At 44.1% G+C, this 12,640-nt stretch overlaps 1 protein-coding gene across 5 annotated transcripts; it reads left to right on the top strand.

Annotated features, from left to right (window-relative positions):
- Positions 1-2,260: 2,260 nt before the first annotated feature.
- On the top strand, positions 2,261-12,640 carry LOC129702574 (immunoglobulin lambda-1 light chain-like). Of its 5 annotated transcripts, XM_055644353.1 has the most exons (8): positions 2,261-2,326; positions 3,277-3,346; positions 4,875-5,240; positions 6,501-6,806; positions 8,275-8,370; positions 9,011-9,093; positions 10,281-10,350; positions 11,445-12,640. In XM_055644353.1, the coding sequence occupies exons 1-7, from the start codon at positions 2,276-2,278 to the stop codon at positions 10,299-10,301; spliced, it is 993 nt and encodes a 330-aa protein (XP_055500328.1). In that variant the 5' UTR covers positions 2,261-2,275; the 3' UTR covers positions 10,302-10,350; positions 11,445-12,640. The 5 variants fall into 5 exon arrangements, with proteins under 5 accessions (XP_055500328.1, XP_055500332.1, XP_055500330.1 ...); XM_055644357.1 differs by lacking the exon at positions 8,275-8,370; XM_055644355.1 differs by lacking the exon at positions 9,011-9,093.

Here is a 12,640-nt window from a genome sequence, read left to right as displayed (position 1 = left end):
GTGGGTTAATTGGCTTGGTATAAATGTAAAATTGTCCCTACTGAGTGTCGGGCAGTGTTAAAGTGCGGGGATTGCTGGTCGGTGCGGACTAGGTGGGTTGAAGGGCCTGTTTCCGTGCTGTATCTCTAAAGTGGAGAAAGATTGGCTCAGCAGATTGAAGCAGGTCTAGCTCCATCCAGCACCTCTTGAATCAACTCTAGCAGTTGCACAGTTGGATAGAGTGGATGTGGAGAGGATGATTCCTTTAGGAAGGAGATGAGGAGGAATTTCTTTAGTCGGAGGCTGGTGAATCTGTGATATTTATGGCCACAGGAGGATGTGGAGGCCAAGCCAATGGGTATTTTTAAGGTCGAGGTTGACAGATTAATACAGGTGTCAGGGGTTATGGGGGAAAGGCAGGAGAATGGGGTTGAGAGGGAAAGATAGATCAGCCGTGCTTGAATGGTGGAGTAGACTGGATGGGCCGAATGGCCTAACTCTGTTCCTAGAACTTATGAACTTGTGAACACCGTGTGCCCTTGACTCTTGACTCTCTTGACTCTTGACTCTTGACTCTTGACTCTTGACTCTTGACTCTCTTGACTCTTGCCCAGCCCCGGGGAAGAATCTTGGCAGCAGTGAGTGAGGGAATGTTCGGGGCAAGAGGGGTGGTTCTCATTTTAACAGCAGAATCAACAAGCCCATGGATGAAGTAGAATATTATGAAAAACATATTGAAAACAGCCACAAATCTGCTGAAGAAGGGTCTGGACCTGAAACGCCACCTATTCCTTTTCGCCAGAGATGCTGTCTGACCCGCTGAGTTACTCCAGCATTTTGTGCCTGTCACAAATTGGTTTCGTTTAGTTTAGTTTAGGTAAACTCAACTAAACAGTAGAACAGAGGGATCTGGGTATAACCGTGCATAGTTCCTTGAAGGTGGAATCTCATGTAGATAGGGTGGTAAAGAAAGCTTTTGGTATGCTAGCCTTTATAAATCAGAGCATTGAGTATAGAAGCTGGGATGTAATGTTAAAATTGTACAAGGCATTGGTGAGACCAAATCTGGAGTACGGTGTACAATTTTGGTCGCCCAATTATAGGAAGGATGTCAACAAAATAGAGAGAGTACAGAGGAGATTTACTAGAATGTTGCCTGGGTTTCAACAACTACGTTACAGAGATAGGTTGAATAAGTTAGGGCTTTATTCTCTGGAGCGCAGAAGGTTAAGGGGGGACTTGATAGAGGTCTTTAAAATGATGAGAGGGATAGACAGAGTTGATGTGGACAAGCTTTTCCCTTTGAGAATAGAGAAGATTCAAACAAGAGGACATGACTTCAGAATTAAGGGACAGAAGTTTAGGGGTAACATGAGGGGGAACTTCTTTACTCAGAGAGTGGTGGCGGTGTGGAATGAGCTTCCAGTGGAAGTGGTGGAGGCAGGTTCATTGGTATCATTTAAAAATAAATTGGATAGGCATATGGATGAGAAGGGAATGGAGGGTTATGGTACGAGTGCAGGCAGGTGGGACTAAGGGGAAAAAAAGTTGTTCGGCACGGACTTGTAGGGCCGAGATGGCCTGTTTCCGTGCTGTAATTGTTATATGGTTATATGGTTATATGGTTATATGGTTAAACACTACACTGAACTAATCTAAACAAAAACAAAACACAGATAACACAGGTAGACAAAAATGCTGGATAAACTCAGCGGGAGAGGCAGCATCTATGGAGCGAAGGAAATAGGCAACGTTTCGGGTCGAAACCCTTATAACCATATAACCATATAACAATTACAGCACAGAAACAGGCCATCTAGTCCGTGCCAAACACGTATTCTCCCCTAGTCCCATCTACCTGCACTCAGACCATAACCCTCCATTCCTTTCCCGTCCATATAACTATCCAATTTATTTTTAAATGATAAAATCTAACCTGCCTCCACCACCTTCACTGGAAGCTCATTCCACACAGCTACCACTCTCTGAGTAAAGATGTTCCCCCTCATGTTACCCCTAAACTTCTGTCCCTTCATTCTCAAGTCATGTCCTCTTGTTTGAATCTTCCCTACTCTCAGTGGGAAAGTCTTCAGACTCCACAGCTAACACAGATTGTGTATGAAATCATGAGAAGAATAGATCGGGTGGATGCAGAGAAACATAGACATATTAGCCGGCATGGGCAAGTTGGGCCGAAGGGCCTGTTTCTACACATTGTATGAGTCACAGCGACATTGAGATGGGTGTATGTCGGCCGGGGTGATTAGACTGTGGCCCGAGCCAAGGCCAAGTATCAATGAGTGCAGCAAGGGACACATTACATTACAGATCTCCTCCCCATTCACAGGTGAGACGCCTTTACACGTGGACTCGGCCACAACGTTCAGTGTTGGTTCTACTGTCGAAGTGAAATATAATTCACTCCACCGCGCAGTTACAAATTACTCGCGCAAAGCCAGAACACTTCACTTCCCCTAAACCTCGGTGAGTATCAGGTGTGAGTGAGGCCCGCTGCTCCACCGCTAAAACCACCTGGACCCGGGCTGCCGTGAGTTGTCCGCCACCCGGCAACGGAGCCTCGCCTCGTGTAAGTACTTCCCTCCACATTATGTTTAAGAGGGAACTGCAGATGCTGGAGAATCGAAGGTTACACAGAAAAGCTGGAGTAACTCTCTCACACACACACACACACAATACTGGAGTAACTCTCTCTCACACACACACACAATGCTGCTGCACCCGCTGAGTTTCTCCAGCTTTTCTGTGTAATCTCCCTCACACATTATCCCGGACGCGTTGGTTCCCAGCACCAGGGCAAGGCAGGACAGGTCGGGAGATGGTTGGTGTAACAGGAGATACTTGGTCGTGTGGACCGTCCGCGTGTGGCCCAGGGACCGCGGCGCTGCAGTGACCCAGTGTGAATGTCCTGGAGTCACACACACAATGCTGGAGTAACTCTCTCTCACACACACACACAATGCTGGAGTAACTCTCTCTCACACACACACACACACACACACACACACACAATGCTGGAGTAACTCTCACACACACACACACACACAATGCTCACACACACACACACACACACACACACAATGCTGGAGTAACAGCGGGACAGGCAGCATCTCAGGAGTGAAGGAATAGGTGATGTTTCGGAAATACTGCCTGTCCCGCTGAGTTTACTCCAGCATTTCGTCTATCTTGAAACCAGGGACTTCCTTCCCACACAAATGATCAATGAGATTCCCCACTAAGGTTCCGTGTCCTCATTGTTCCCCTTTCTGTCTTCTCCAGACCTCGGCTGCCATGTCACCGCTGGCAAATCCGTTCATTCTCGTTCTACTGCAGTCCCTCCTCGGTGAAGGTAAGGATTTGTGCTGCCTCTGGTGCTTACACACCACACCCTGCTGTTGCTCAGCCCCACGCATAGACTGGCCAAGTCCCCGCTCTCTCTCTCTCAATCCCTGCCTGCCTGTACTTGAGCTAATAGACAAGCGCTGGTAGAACGACCAAGGGTCCTCGTCACCCCCACACTAAACAAAGGCAAGTTTGGTCCATCGCTGGTCCGTGACTGTGATGACCCATTGACCAGATGGACGTGGCACCGACTGACCGCTTGCTGATGCTAGCATTTATTTCAAGAGGACTAGAATATAAAAACAGGGATGTAGTGCGGAGGCTTTATAAGGCACTGATCAGACCGCATGTAGAGTATTGTGAGCAATTTTGGGGTTCATATCTGAGGAAGGACGTGCTGGTTCTGGAGAGGGTCAAGTCAAGAGTGTTTTATTGTCATATGTACTAGATAGAACAATTACATTCTTACTTGCTGCAGCACAACAGAATATGTCAACATTGTAAACAATGTAATAAACGAGAGAGAAAAAAAGTTCAGTGTGTATATATACATATACTCACAAGTACACACATACACACATATATATATATACATATATATACATATACCACACACACACATATATATATATACATTATATACATATACACACACACACACACACACACATATATATATATACACACACACATATATATATATATACATTACATATACATATACCCACACACATATATACACACACATTATATACACATATATATACATATACACATATATATATATATATATATACATACGTACACACATAAAAAACAAATAGTGGTGCAATAATAATAATAATAATAATAATAATAATAATAATAATAATAATATTCTAGGTCAGAGCTTATTTAAGGATGTTTACAAGAATGATCCCAGGAATTAGTAGGTTAACATATGATGAGCGTTTGTCGGCACAGGGCATATTCCAAATAGTGAAAGGCTTGGATAGAGTGGATGTGGATAGGGTGTTTCCACTAGTGGGAGAGTCTAGGAACAGAGGGCACAGCCTCAGAATAAAAGGGCGCACCTTTAGAAAGGAGATGAGCAGCAATGTCTTCATTCAGAGGGTAGTATAATCTGTGGAATCCATTACCACAGAAGACTTTGGAGGCCAAGTCACTGGGTATTTTTAAAGTGGAGATTGACAGGGTGTCAGTGATCGCTTGCACTGTGCACCTTCCCCTTTGCTCTACCTATTGTACTTGAGTTAGGCTTAATTATATTGATGTGTAGGAAGGAACTGCAGATGTTGGTTTAAACCGAAGATAGACACAAAAAGCTGGAGTAACTCAGTGAGACAGGCAGCATCTCTGGAGGGAAGGAATGGGTGATGTTTCAGGTCGGGAAGATGGGTCTCGCTGAGTTGCTTTCGCATTTTTGTGTCTATTTTAATCATATTTGCGTTCACTGCTATCTGGTGTGATTGGATAGCATGCAAAACAAAGATCTCTCTCTCCTCGGGTAACACTCATTCTATAATTATCACAAGGAAAATACCAAAGGCTGACGGTGTCACAGACTCCAAGATCGATATTGGCACTGAGGGGCCAGAGCGTGAAGATAAACTGTTCCTTCAGCCATGAAAACTACGAGCAAGTGTGGATCAAATGGGAACGCAATCATCCTGCCCGCAGGCTTTGTGACTACACGTTCAACAGATTGAAAGCCAATTATACGCAGAGGGACTGTACACAACGTACCGACATTATGCTGGACCTCACAACAAGCTCGTTCATACTGACAATCTCCAACCTACAAGTCAATGATTCTGACATCTATCTCTGCCGGATGTCCCTTGAAATACCCCCTCCTGTTCAAATAGTCGAGGGTAGCTCGACCAACCTGACCGTGGAAGGTGAGTGGCGAGGCAAGGAAGGGTGAGCATGAGTAGCAGGGATGCTGTGTGGTTAGATGGTCCATCGTGTAGTTACAGGTAGCCTGCTCCCGGTGTTCACTGGCCCCATCCCCGGCCACCCTGATCCACAGATGACCAAGAGGCTGCTCGCTGTCAGCGTTACGTTTATTCCCGCCACTTGTACAGAGATACAAGTGTAAAAAACGTTGTTTTGCAATGCTGTTCAAACAGATGACATTGATACAATCAAGTGAAACTCAAGTACATGAGCGGCAGAGGTGGCACAGTGGCAGAGTTGCTGCCACACAGCGCCAGAGACCCGGGTTCGATCCTGACTACTGGTGCTGTCTGTACGGAGTTTGTACATTCTCCCCGTGACTGCGTGGTTTCTACGAGATGTTTGGTTTCATCCCACACTCCAAAGACGTACAGGAGTTTGTAGGTTAATTGGCTTGGTGTAAACAGTCCCTAGTGTGTACAGGATAGTACTAGTGTGATGGGTGATCGCTGATCGATGGGCTGAAGGGCCTGTTTCCATGTTGTATCTCTAAACTAAACTAAGCTAAACTACCAACAGATAGAGCGGAGGGTGGAATTCATTGCCACAGGCGGCTGCGAAGACGGAGGCAAAGTTAATGGGCATTTTTAAAGTGGAGATTGGTTCTTGATTAGTAAGGGTGTCACGAATACAGAGTACAGTCTAGTTCTCAGCATTGTAGCGCATCAGCTCCAGAGACAAACTGTCGACAGTGGTTGAGAGGCTGGCTCCTCACAGAGGCTGACTCAACTGATGGGACATCCCCAGTGTTTTTGTTCTATTTCTGATGCTGATTTTAATCGAAGGTAGACAAAAATGCTGGAAAAACTCAGCGGGTGAGGCAGCATCTGTGGAGCAAAGGAAATAGGCAAAGTTTCGGGTCGAGACCCTTTTTCAAACGGTCTTTCTGTTGGGCACAAGGTAAAGGTCGGAACTGCCCCCTCCATCGACTCCTTTAAGTCAAGACTAAAAACTTATCTTTACTCCCAAGCCTTTCCTGACGTCCACTGAGCGAGGGCTATATGTATATATGTATGTAGTTTGTTTGTTTATACTATTCTTATAACAAATGTAAAGCACTTTGGCCAACTAGAGTTGTTTTTTAAATGTGCTGTATAAATAAATGTGACTTGACTTGACTTGACACAGTTGGTGGAGCCACGGGGAATATTGCGAGCATTGTGGGGTGATGGATGTATTGTTGTTTTGCCCTTGACCCACAGCTCGTCCGCGGGTCTGGGTGAGCGCGGAGCCCGTGTCCACCCCCACCCAGGGGGTCCGGCTCACCTGCACGTCGCTGGACTTCTACCCCGGCCCCATCCAGGTGTCCTGGTTTGCAGACGGACACCAGCTCACCAACGGGACGGAGACCGGGCCCCTCTCCCCCAACCCTGACGGCTCCTTCTCCATCTCCAGCTTCCTGAACCTCACCCTCACCGCCTGGGGCCAGGGCGGAGACTACACCTGCCAGGTGAACCACTCCACGCTCCACAAACCCATCACACAACACATTTCTGCGCACTATCCAGGTAAGAATGGTATGTTAGCTTTCATTGCAAAAAGATTTGAGTATAGGAGCAGGGAGGTTCTACTGCAGTTGTACAGGGTCTTGGTGAGCCCACACCTGGAGTATTGCGTACAGTTTTGGTCTCCAAATCTGAGGAAGGACATTATTGCCATAGAGGGAGTGCAGAGACGGTTCACCAGACTGATTCCTGGGATGTCAGGACTCTCTTATGAAGAAAGACTGGATAGACTTGGTTTATACTCTCTAGAATTTAGGAGATTGAGAGGGGATCTTATAGAAACTTACAAAATTCTTAAGGGGTTGGACAGGCTAGATGCAGGAAGATTGTTCCCGATGTTAGGGAAGTCCAGGACAAGGGGTCACAGCTTAAGGATAAGGGGGAAATCCTTTAAAACCGAGATGAGAAGAACTTTTTTCACACAGAGAGTGGTGAATCTCTGGAACTCTCTGCCACAGAGGGTAGTTGAGGCCAGTTCATTGGCTATATTTAAGAGGGAGTTAGATGTGGCCCTTGTGGCTAAGGGGTTCAGGGGGTATGGAGAGAAGGCAGGTACGGGATACTGAGTTGGATGATCAGCCATGATCATATTGAATGGCGGTGCAGGCTCGAAGGGCCGAATGGCCTACTACTGCACCTAATTTCTATGTTTCTATGTTTAAGAACAGCAGGGACAGGTGTGCTGACATATTCCAGTGGTGCACATCCACCGATCATGGACAATGGTGGCGGGTAGCACATGGTTCCACTGGCTGCTTCTGTGATGTGATGTTCCACCTCTTGCCCACCTGGCTACGTCTGAAACTGCCCCCGACCCCCGAGCCTCCTCTCCCCGCTTAAAGCATCACCCCCACACCGTCCCCGAGCTTCACAAGATCCAGGAGCAGAATTAGGCCATTTGGCCCATCAACTCAACTCCGCCATTCTCCTGCCTTCACCACTTAACCCCTGGCACCTTTAGGTTCCGTGACTATTTACAATGTCAAGTGGGAGGCTGATGTAAACCAGCATAGGCAGAAGCTTTCAGTAGTGGGAAAGTATAGGGCCAGAGGGCTCAGCCTCAGAATAAAATGACTTACCTTCAGAGTGGAGATGAGGAGGAATTTATTTAGCCATTATTTTATTTTGTTTTATTTTATTAGGTTGGTGAATTTGGGAGTGGAGATAGCAGTGGAGGCCGAGTCATTGGGTATTTTTAACATGGAGGTTGTTAGGTTTCTGATTAGAACTGGTGTCAGGGATTATGGAGAGAAGGCTGGAGAATGGTGTTGAGTGGGAAAGATAGATCAGCCGTGATTGAATGGCAGAGTAGACTTGATGGGCCAAATGGCCTAATTCTGTTCCTGTGTCTTATGGCCTTATATCACAACCTTAGCAACCTGATGAAAATATTTTAATGTGCAGACAAAGTGAACAATGTTATATCGGTGTCTGATCAGTAGATAATTATGTTATCATTAAACCTTTATAGGCAAAGAAAATATTACTTGTGCTATAGGAAGAGTCACAGTCTTAGCTGTGGCAATGCTGATTGTGATGGCATCACTTGTTTGCTATTTCAAACGCAGTAAGTATTCTTTCTCATTTAATTAATTTATTGTTTTAAAACAAAGATTTCAGACATTGCCTTTGTTTTATGTTTGAGTTGCTGGCTATTTCGGGTAGATATCACCGTGATGGGTTGTACAGGAAATAGTTAATGGCGCTGAATAACAGTTCCAAAACTGGGCTGGATTAATGAACATGATCAGATGTGAAGTCGAACTGATCAACAGGGAATTAATGATGGCGGTGTGTTGGCATTTAGCCGGAGGTTGTGCGGTTGAGTTGGTCTTCATTGGAAAATGGAATAAATCAGGGAACAAGATGAGTACAGCACAGGAACAGGCCCTTCAGCCCACTATGTCTGTACCGGACATGATGCCCAGTTAAACTGATCTCATGTGCCTGTACATGATTCATACCCCTCTATTTCCCACACATCAATGTGTCTTTCTAAAAGCCTCTTAAACGCCACTATTGTATCTGCTTCCACCTCCTCCCCTGGCAGTGTGTTCCAGGACCTCACCACTCTGTGTAAAAAATAAACGCCCCGCACCTCCATTCCCCCCTCACCTACAAGTGATGTCCACACGCATTGGACATTTCCACCCTGGGGAAACGTTTGTGACGGGCCTCCACCATCCATGCCTCTCATCATTCTACAGGGAAAGCTGGCAGAAAGGCTGGTGTGTTGCGAGGAAACGGTCTACATCACGATTCTCTGCGACTCGAAGCCGGCTCAAGAAACGTGAGTTGATCTGCTCATCAGTCGACTGTTGACTCATTTCATGAGCAAATGTATTCTGTAACTCACATTTTGGGGCGGTGATTTGTGAATTTGGGAAGAGCAACTTCACCTCACCCAAAGCCATTGTTATGGGACTACCTGTACTTGAAGAGGCTTCACAGCTCAGAGACCCGGATTCGATCCTGACCTTGTGTGCTGTCTGAACGGAGTTTGCATGTTCTCCCTGTGACCACGTGGGTTTCCTCCGGGTGCTCCGGTTTGCTCCCAAAGACACGCCGGCAGTGAATTGGGTGCTGTGATGGCCAAAGGCTTCCAGGGCCATTGATTGGTGCAGAAGTTGTAGATATGCAGGAAATGTCCTGGCCTCCCATCCATCTCATTGAAGACCTTTGAACAATCATTAATTTGACTTTATTCAGACTTCAATGTTATATCTTTGCACTGAATATTGTTCCCTTTATCCGCGCGCTGTGGACAGCTTGTTTGTAATCATTTATAGTCTTTTCTTTGACTGGATAGCACGCAAACTAAAGCATTTCACTGTTCCTCGGTACACGTGGCAATAATAAACTAAACTAAACTATGAAGAGCAGCTTAACAATGTCATTCAATGTAACGTGACCGTTGTACTTACGAAGTGAGAACACATATCTAAATAGTCGAAACATTGACCAATCTTAGCTGATGGTGAATGAAATACATTGATGTAGTTTACCGTCAAACTAGTTCAGTATTTTTAATGACGTCGGACTCTGGTAGAACATCAAGACCACATTGTGTTATAAATAATAATCACACTCGGTGTATAATACTGTACAATATGCTTTATTGCCTGCTAGGAAATAATGCGAGAATAACACTGCAGCAGCATACAGCATTATAACAGAGGGAAAGGAAAACGGTTTCAGTCACAAAACTAAACACAGGCAATAAACAGTACGCAATATAAAATGATCATCTGTCAAATTATGCAACTTTTATATAATTAGTGGCTTTAAACTCTTAATTATCAGTAGTAAAATTTCTGAATTCAATTTCTACAGAGCATATTAGTAAGAAATATATACGGGACTCTGCTCAAAGCAATACAAAGGAGCTATGTACACAGGCACCATCTGTAACAGGAACTGATTCTCCTGTAATAGGGATATCCTAACATCACCAAGAATTCTGCTTCACTTTTTCAGAATTATACTTCACTGAAATGACTCTTCCAGGAACATCGAAGCGATGACCCACTGCAGTTCCCCAGTTACCGTAAGTGTGTTTCACCAAGTAGCTTACAATCCCTGTTCCCTGCAAGATTCAGCAACGACAACAGTCATGCCATTAACCCTTTCAATGTATATTATGAACTGTAGTACTCTGTGGAACACAGTGCAGCTAAATGCTGCGGCATCTACTTTGTTGCCTGCAACAATAGTAAAAAAGGCAAATGTTTCAATATGTTGATGATCACCACCACTGCTCTGGTTACCAAGGCTGCAGGTGATTTTAAACACCACCATCTGACAAACCACAAGAGCCATTTCCAAGCATGGTGGTCTCCCTGTAGCACAAGGTGAGCCAGGACCCCTGAACATCAATTAACTCACTGCAGTGGATCTCAGGTTTCACAGCCGATGGGGGATTTCTTGTCTTTCAATGTCCTGCTCTTTGGGTGTCTGTTGACACAGACAACAAAGTCCAAAGAGACCCGTTGTATCTGGGACCAGCACTGAGCAAAGAGCCGTCAGCCTCTGGCGTTTGGATCTGAGTGAGGAATTGTATTGCGGGAAATGTAATGGCAATGTTTTGGTGAATGAAGTTATGCCGTAAAGTGCCTGATCCAGGAATTTGATCAGTCCCTTCCTGAGTTTTCCATGGTTTACATGCCGTAATGGCACGATGGGTAGCGATGTTTACAGTGACACATCTGAAACTCTGAACTTTCATGTTAGCGGTACAATCAATATGGATCAAAGGTCTCCAACAACTGAAGGGCAGAACTGCTGATTGTGATCTCCCTCTCCTAATGCATTATTAATATCAAAACCACCGGTTCATGCAGGGATGTGGGTAGTTTCCCCACAGGAAAGGAAAGTTAGTGGCTGGACAGTCCAGCCCAGTCTGGCAGAGTGGACGTTCACTTCAAGAAACATCTCCACACACTGCTAAATATTGGCGAGTTAGCATTTAATTCAGAGAACCAAAGAAAGTCATAACATGGCTCTATTTCAATAACAGCTTCAATCTAGACTTTGATTGGAATCAAAATTACTACGTGAACCTAGAATGGAATTTACACAAAAAAATGTGTTCAAACTAAATCTATTACTTTTTAATGAGTAATGTAAATGTTTGTTTTTTAGGCTTCATAATGGATTTACATTGTGACTGGTGGACACAAGAGTAACAATGACGCTTCCTGTTCAAAGTTCCTTATTTCTAATTTTTTTATATTAATGAAGCATTAAATACGCAAGTTGCTGTGTTATTTACCTTGCTTAATTCAAATATTAGCGATTTCTATTTTAAGTTGCAAAAAGCATTAGACAAATACTGAAATGTACTTGTTGGTCTGGGATGATTGGTGGGTGGATTAATCTTCCTTTAAAGCACTTTGATAATATTTCAACCAAAACCTAAAGGTTGTGGTTTATATATTGACAGAAACTAATGCTGAACTTTTAAACTAATCAACATGGTTCTGACTCGATGCGGTATTTGACTATCTGCTGTTTATTCTAATGAAATACAATTCCTTTAATACTTCTTGTAAATCAGAAAACATCCCTGTATTTTTCAAGTCAAGTCAAGTCACTTTTATTTCTATAGCACATTTAAAAAACATCTCTCGTTGACCAAAGTGCTTTACATTGATGGAGGTACTAATGTTATACAACATTGGCTCATAGATTAAGTACATACATAAATACATACATATACCCGTCCCTCAGAGGAGGTCAAGAAAAATCAACTATACATTATTACATCAATCTATCCCCATCTAAAAAATATTAATATTTCAGTCTATTGCAGTTCATTAATCCAGCCCAGTTTTACAAATACTGGAATCATTTTAATTGGCCAAAACTAATTTGTGCTAATAAATTATGAAATTGCACCATGGATTTGGTCAACACATTGGGTGCATTACACTGCTCTCTGCCTCCCTGCAGGCCACCTGTGCAAGTTACCTGTGTTTAACGGCAGGTAAGCACCAGCTTATCACTGAATATCCTCTCTCTCATTAATTGGGTATTTTACTGGTCCAGTTATTATGGTCAAAGCTGCAACCTGTGACCACACGAGTCTGATATAAACACACACGTTCATACACATAACAGGCTCGGTAGACGGACTTTTCTTTCGAATCTAGGTTTTCCAAAATTAATTTTTTCTTAATTCAGCTTCAAACAATGTGTAAGAAACGCTATTGCAAATGAATCTTTTGGCTACAAATATGTTGCTACAGCACTTATATAACTAAGACATGACAATATCAAAGGGTTTACATTTTGTAAAGCCACATTTGTTTTCAGTTCCAATTTCAGAGAAACCTTAT

The sequence above is a fragment of the Leucoraja erinacea genome, chromosome 13 (genome assembly GCF_028641065.1).
Source record: "Leucoraja erinacea ecotype New England chromosome 13, Leri_hhj_1, whole genome shotgun sequence".
Taxonomy (NCBI): domain Eukaryota; kingdom Metazoa; phylum Chordata; class Chondrichthyes; order Rajiformes; family Rajidae; genus Leucoraja; species Leucoraja erinaceus.
The sequence above is the reverse complement of the archived record's forward strand: the minus strand, read 5'-3'. Positions and strand labels throughout refer to the sequence as shown.

What these genes read in the sequence shown, in the direction of transcription:
- LOC129702574 (XM_055644353.1), top strand. Translation starts at nt 2,276, where the DNA reads ATGAGTGCAGCAAGGGACACATTACATTACAGATCTCCTCCCCATTCA. An exon ending in GACCAACCTGACCGTGGAAG is followed by an intron (nt 5,241 to 6,500) that starts GTGAGTGGCGAG and finishes CTTGACCCACAG; the next exon opens with CTCGTCCGCGGGTCTGGGTG. An exon ending in TCGAAGCCGGCTCAAGAAAC is followed by an intron (nt 9,094 to 10,280) that starts GTGAGTTGATCT and finishes TCACTTTTTCAG; the next exon opens with AATTATACTTCACTGAAATG.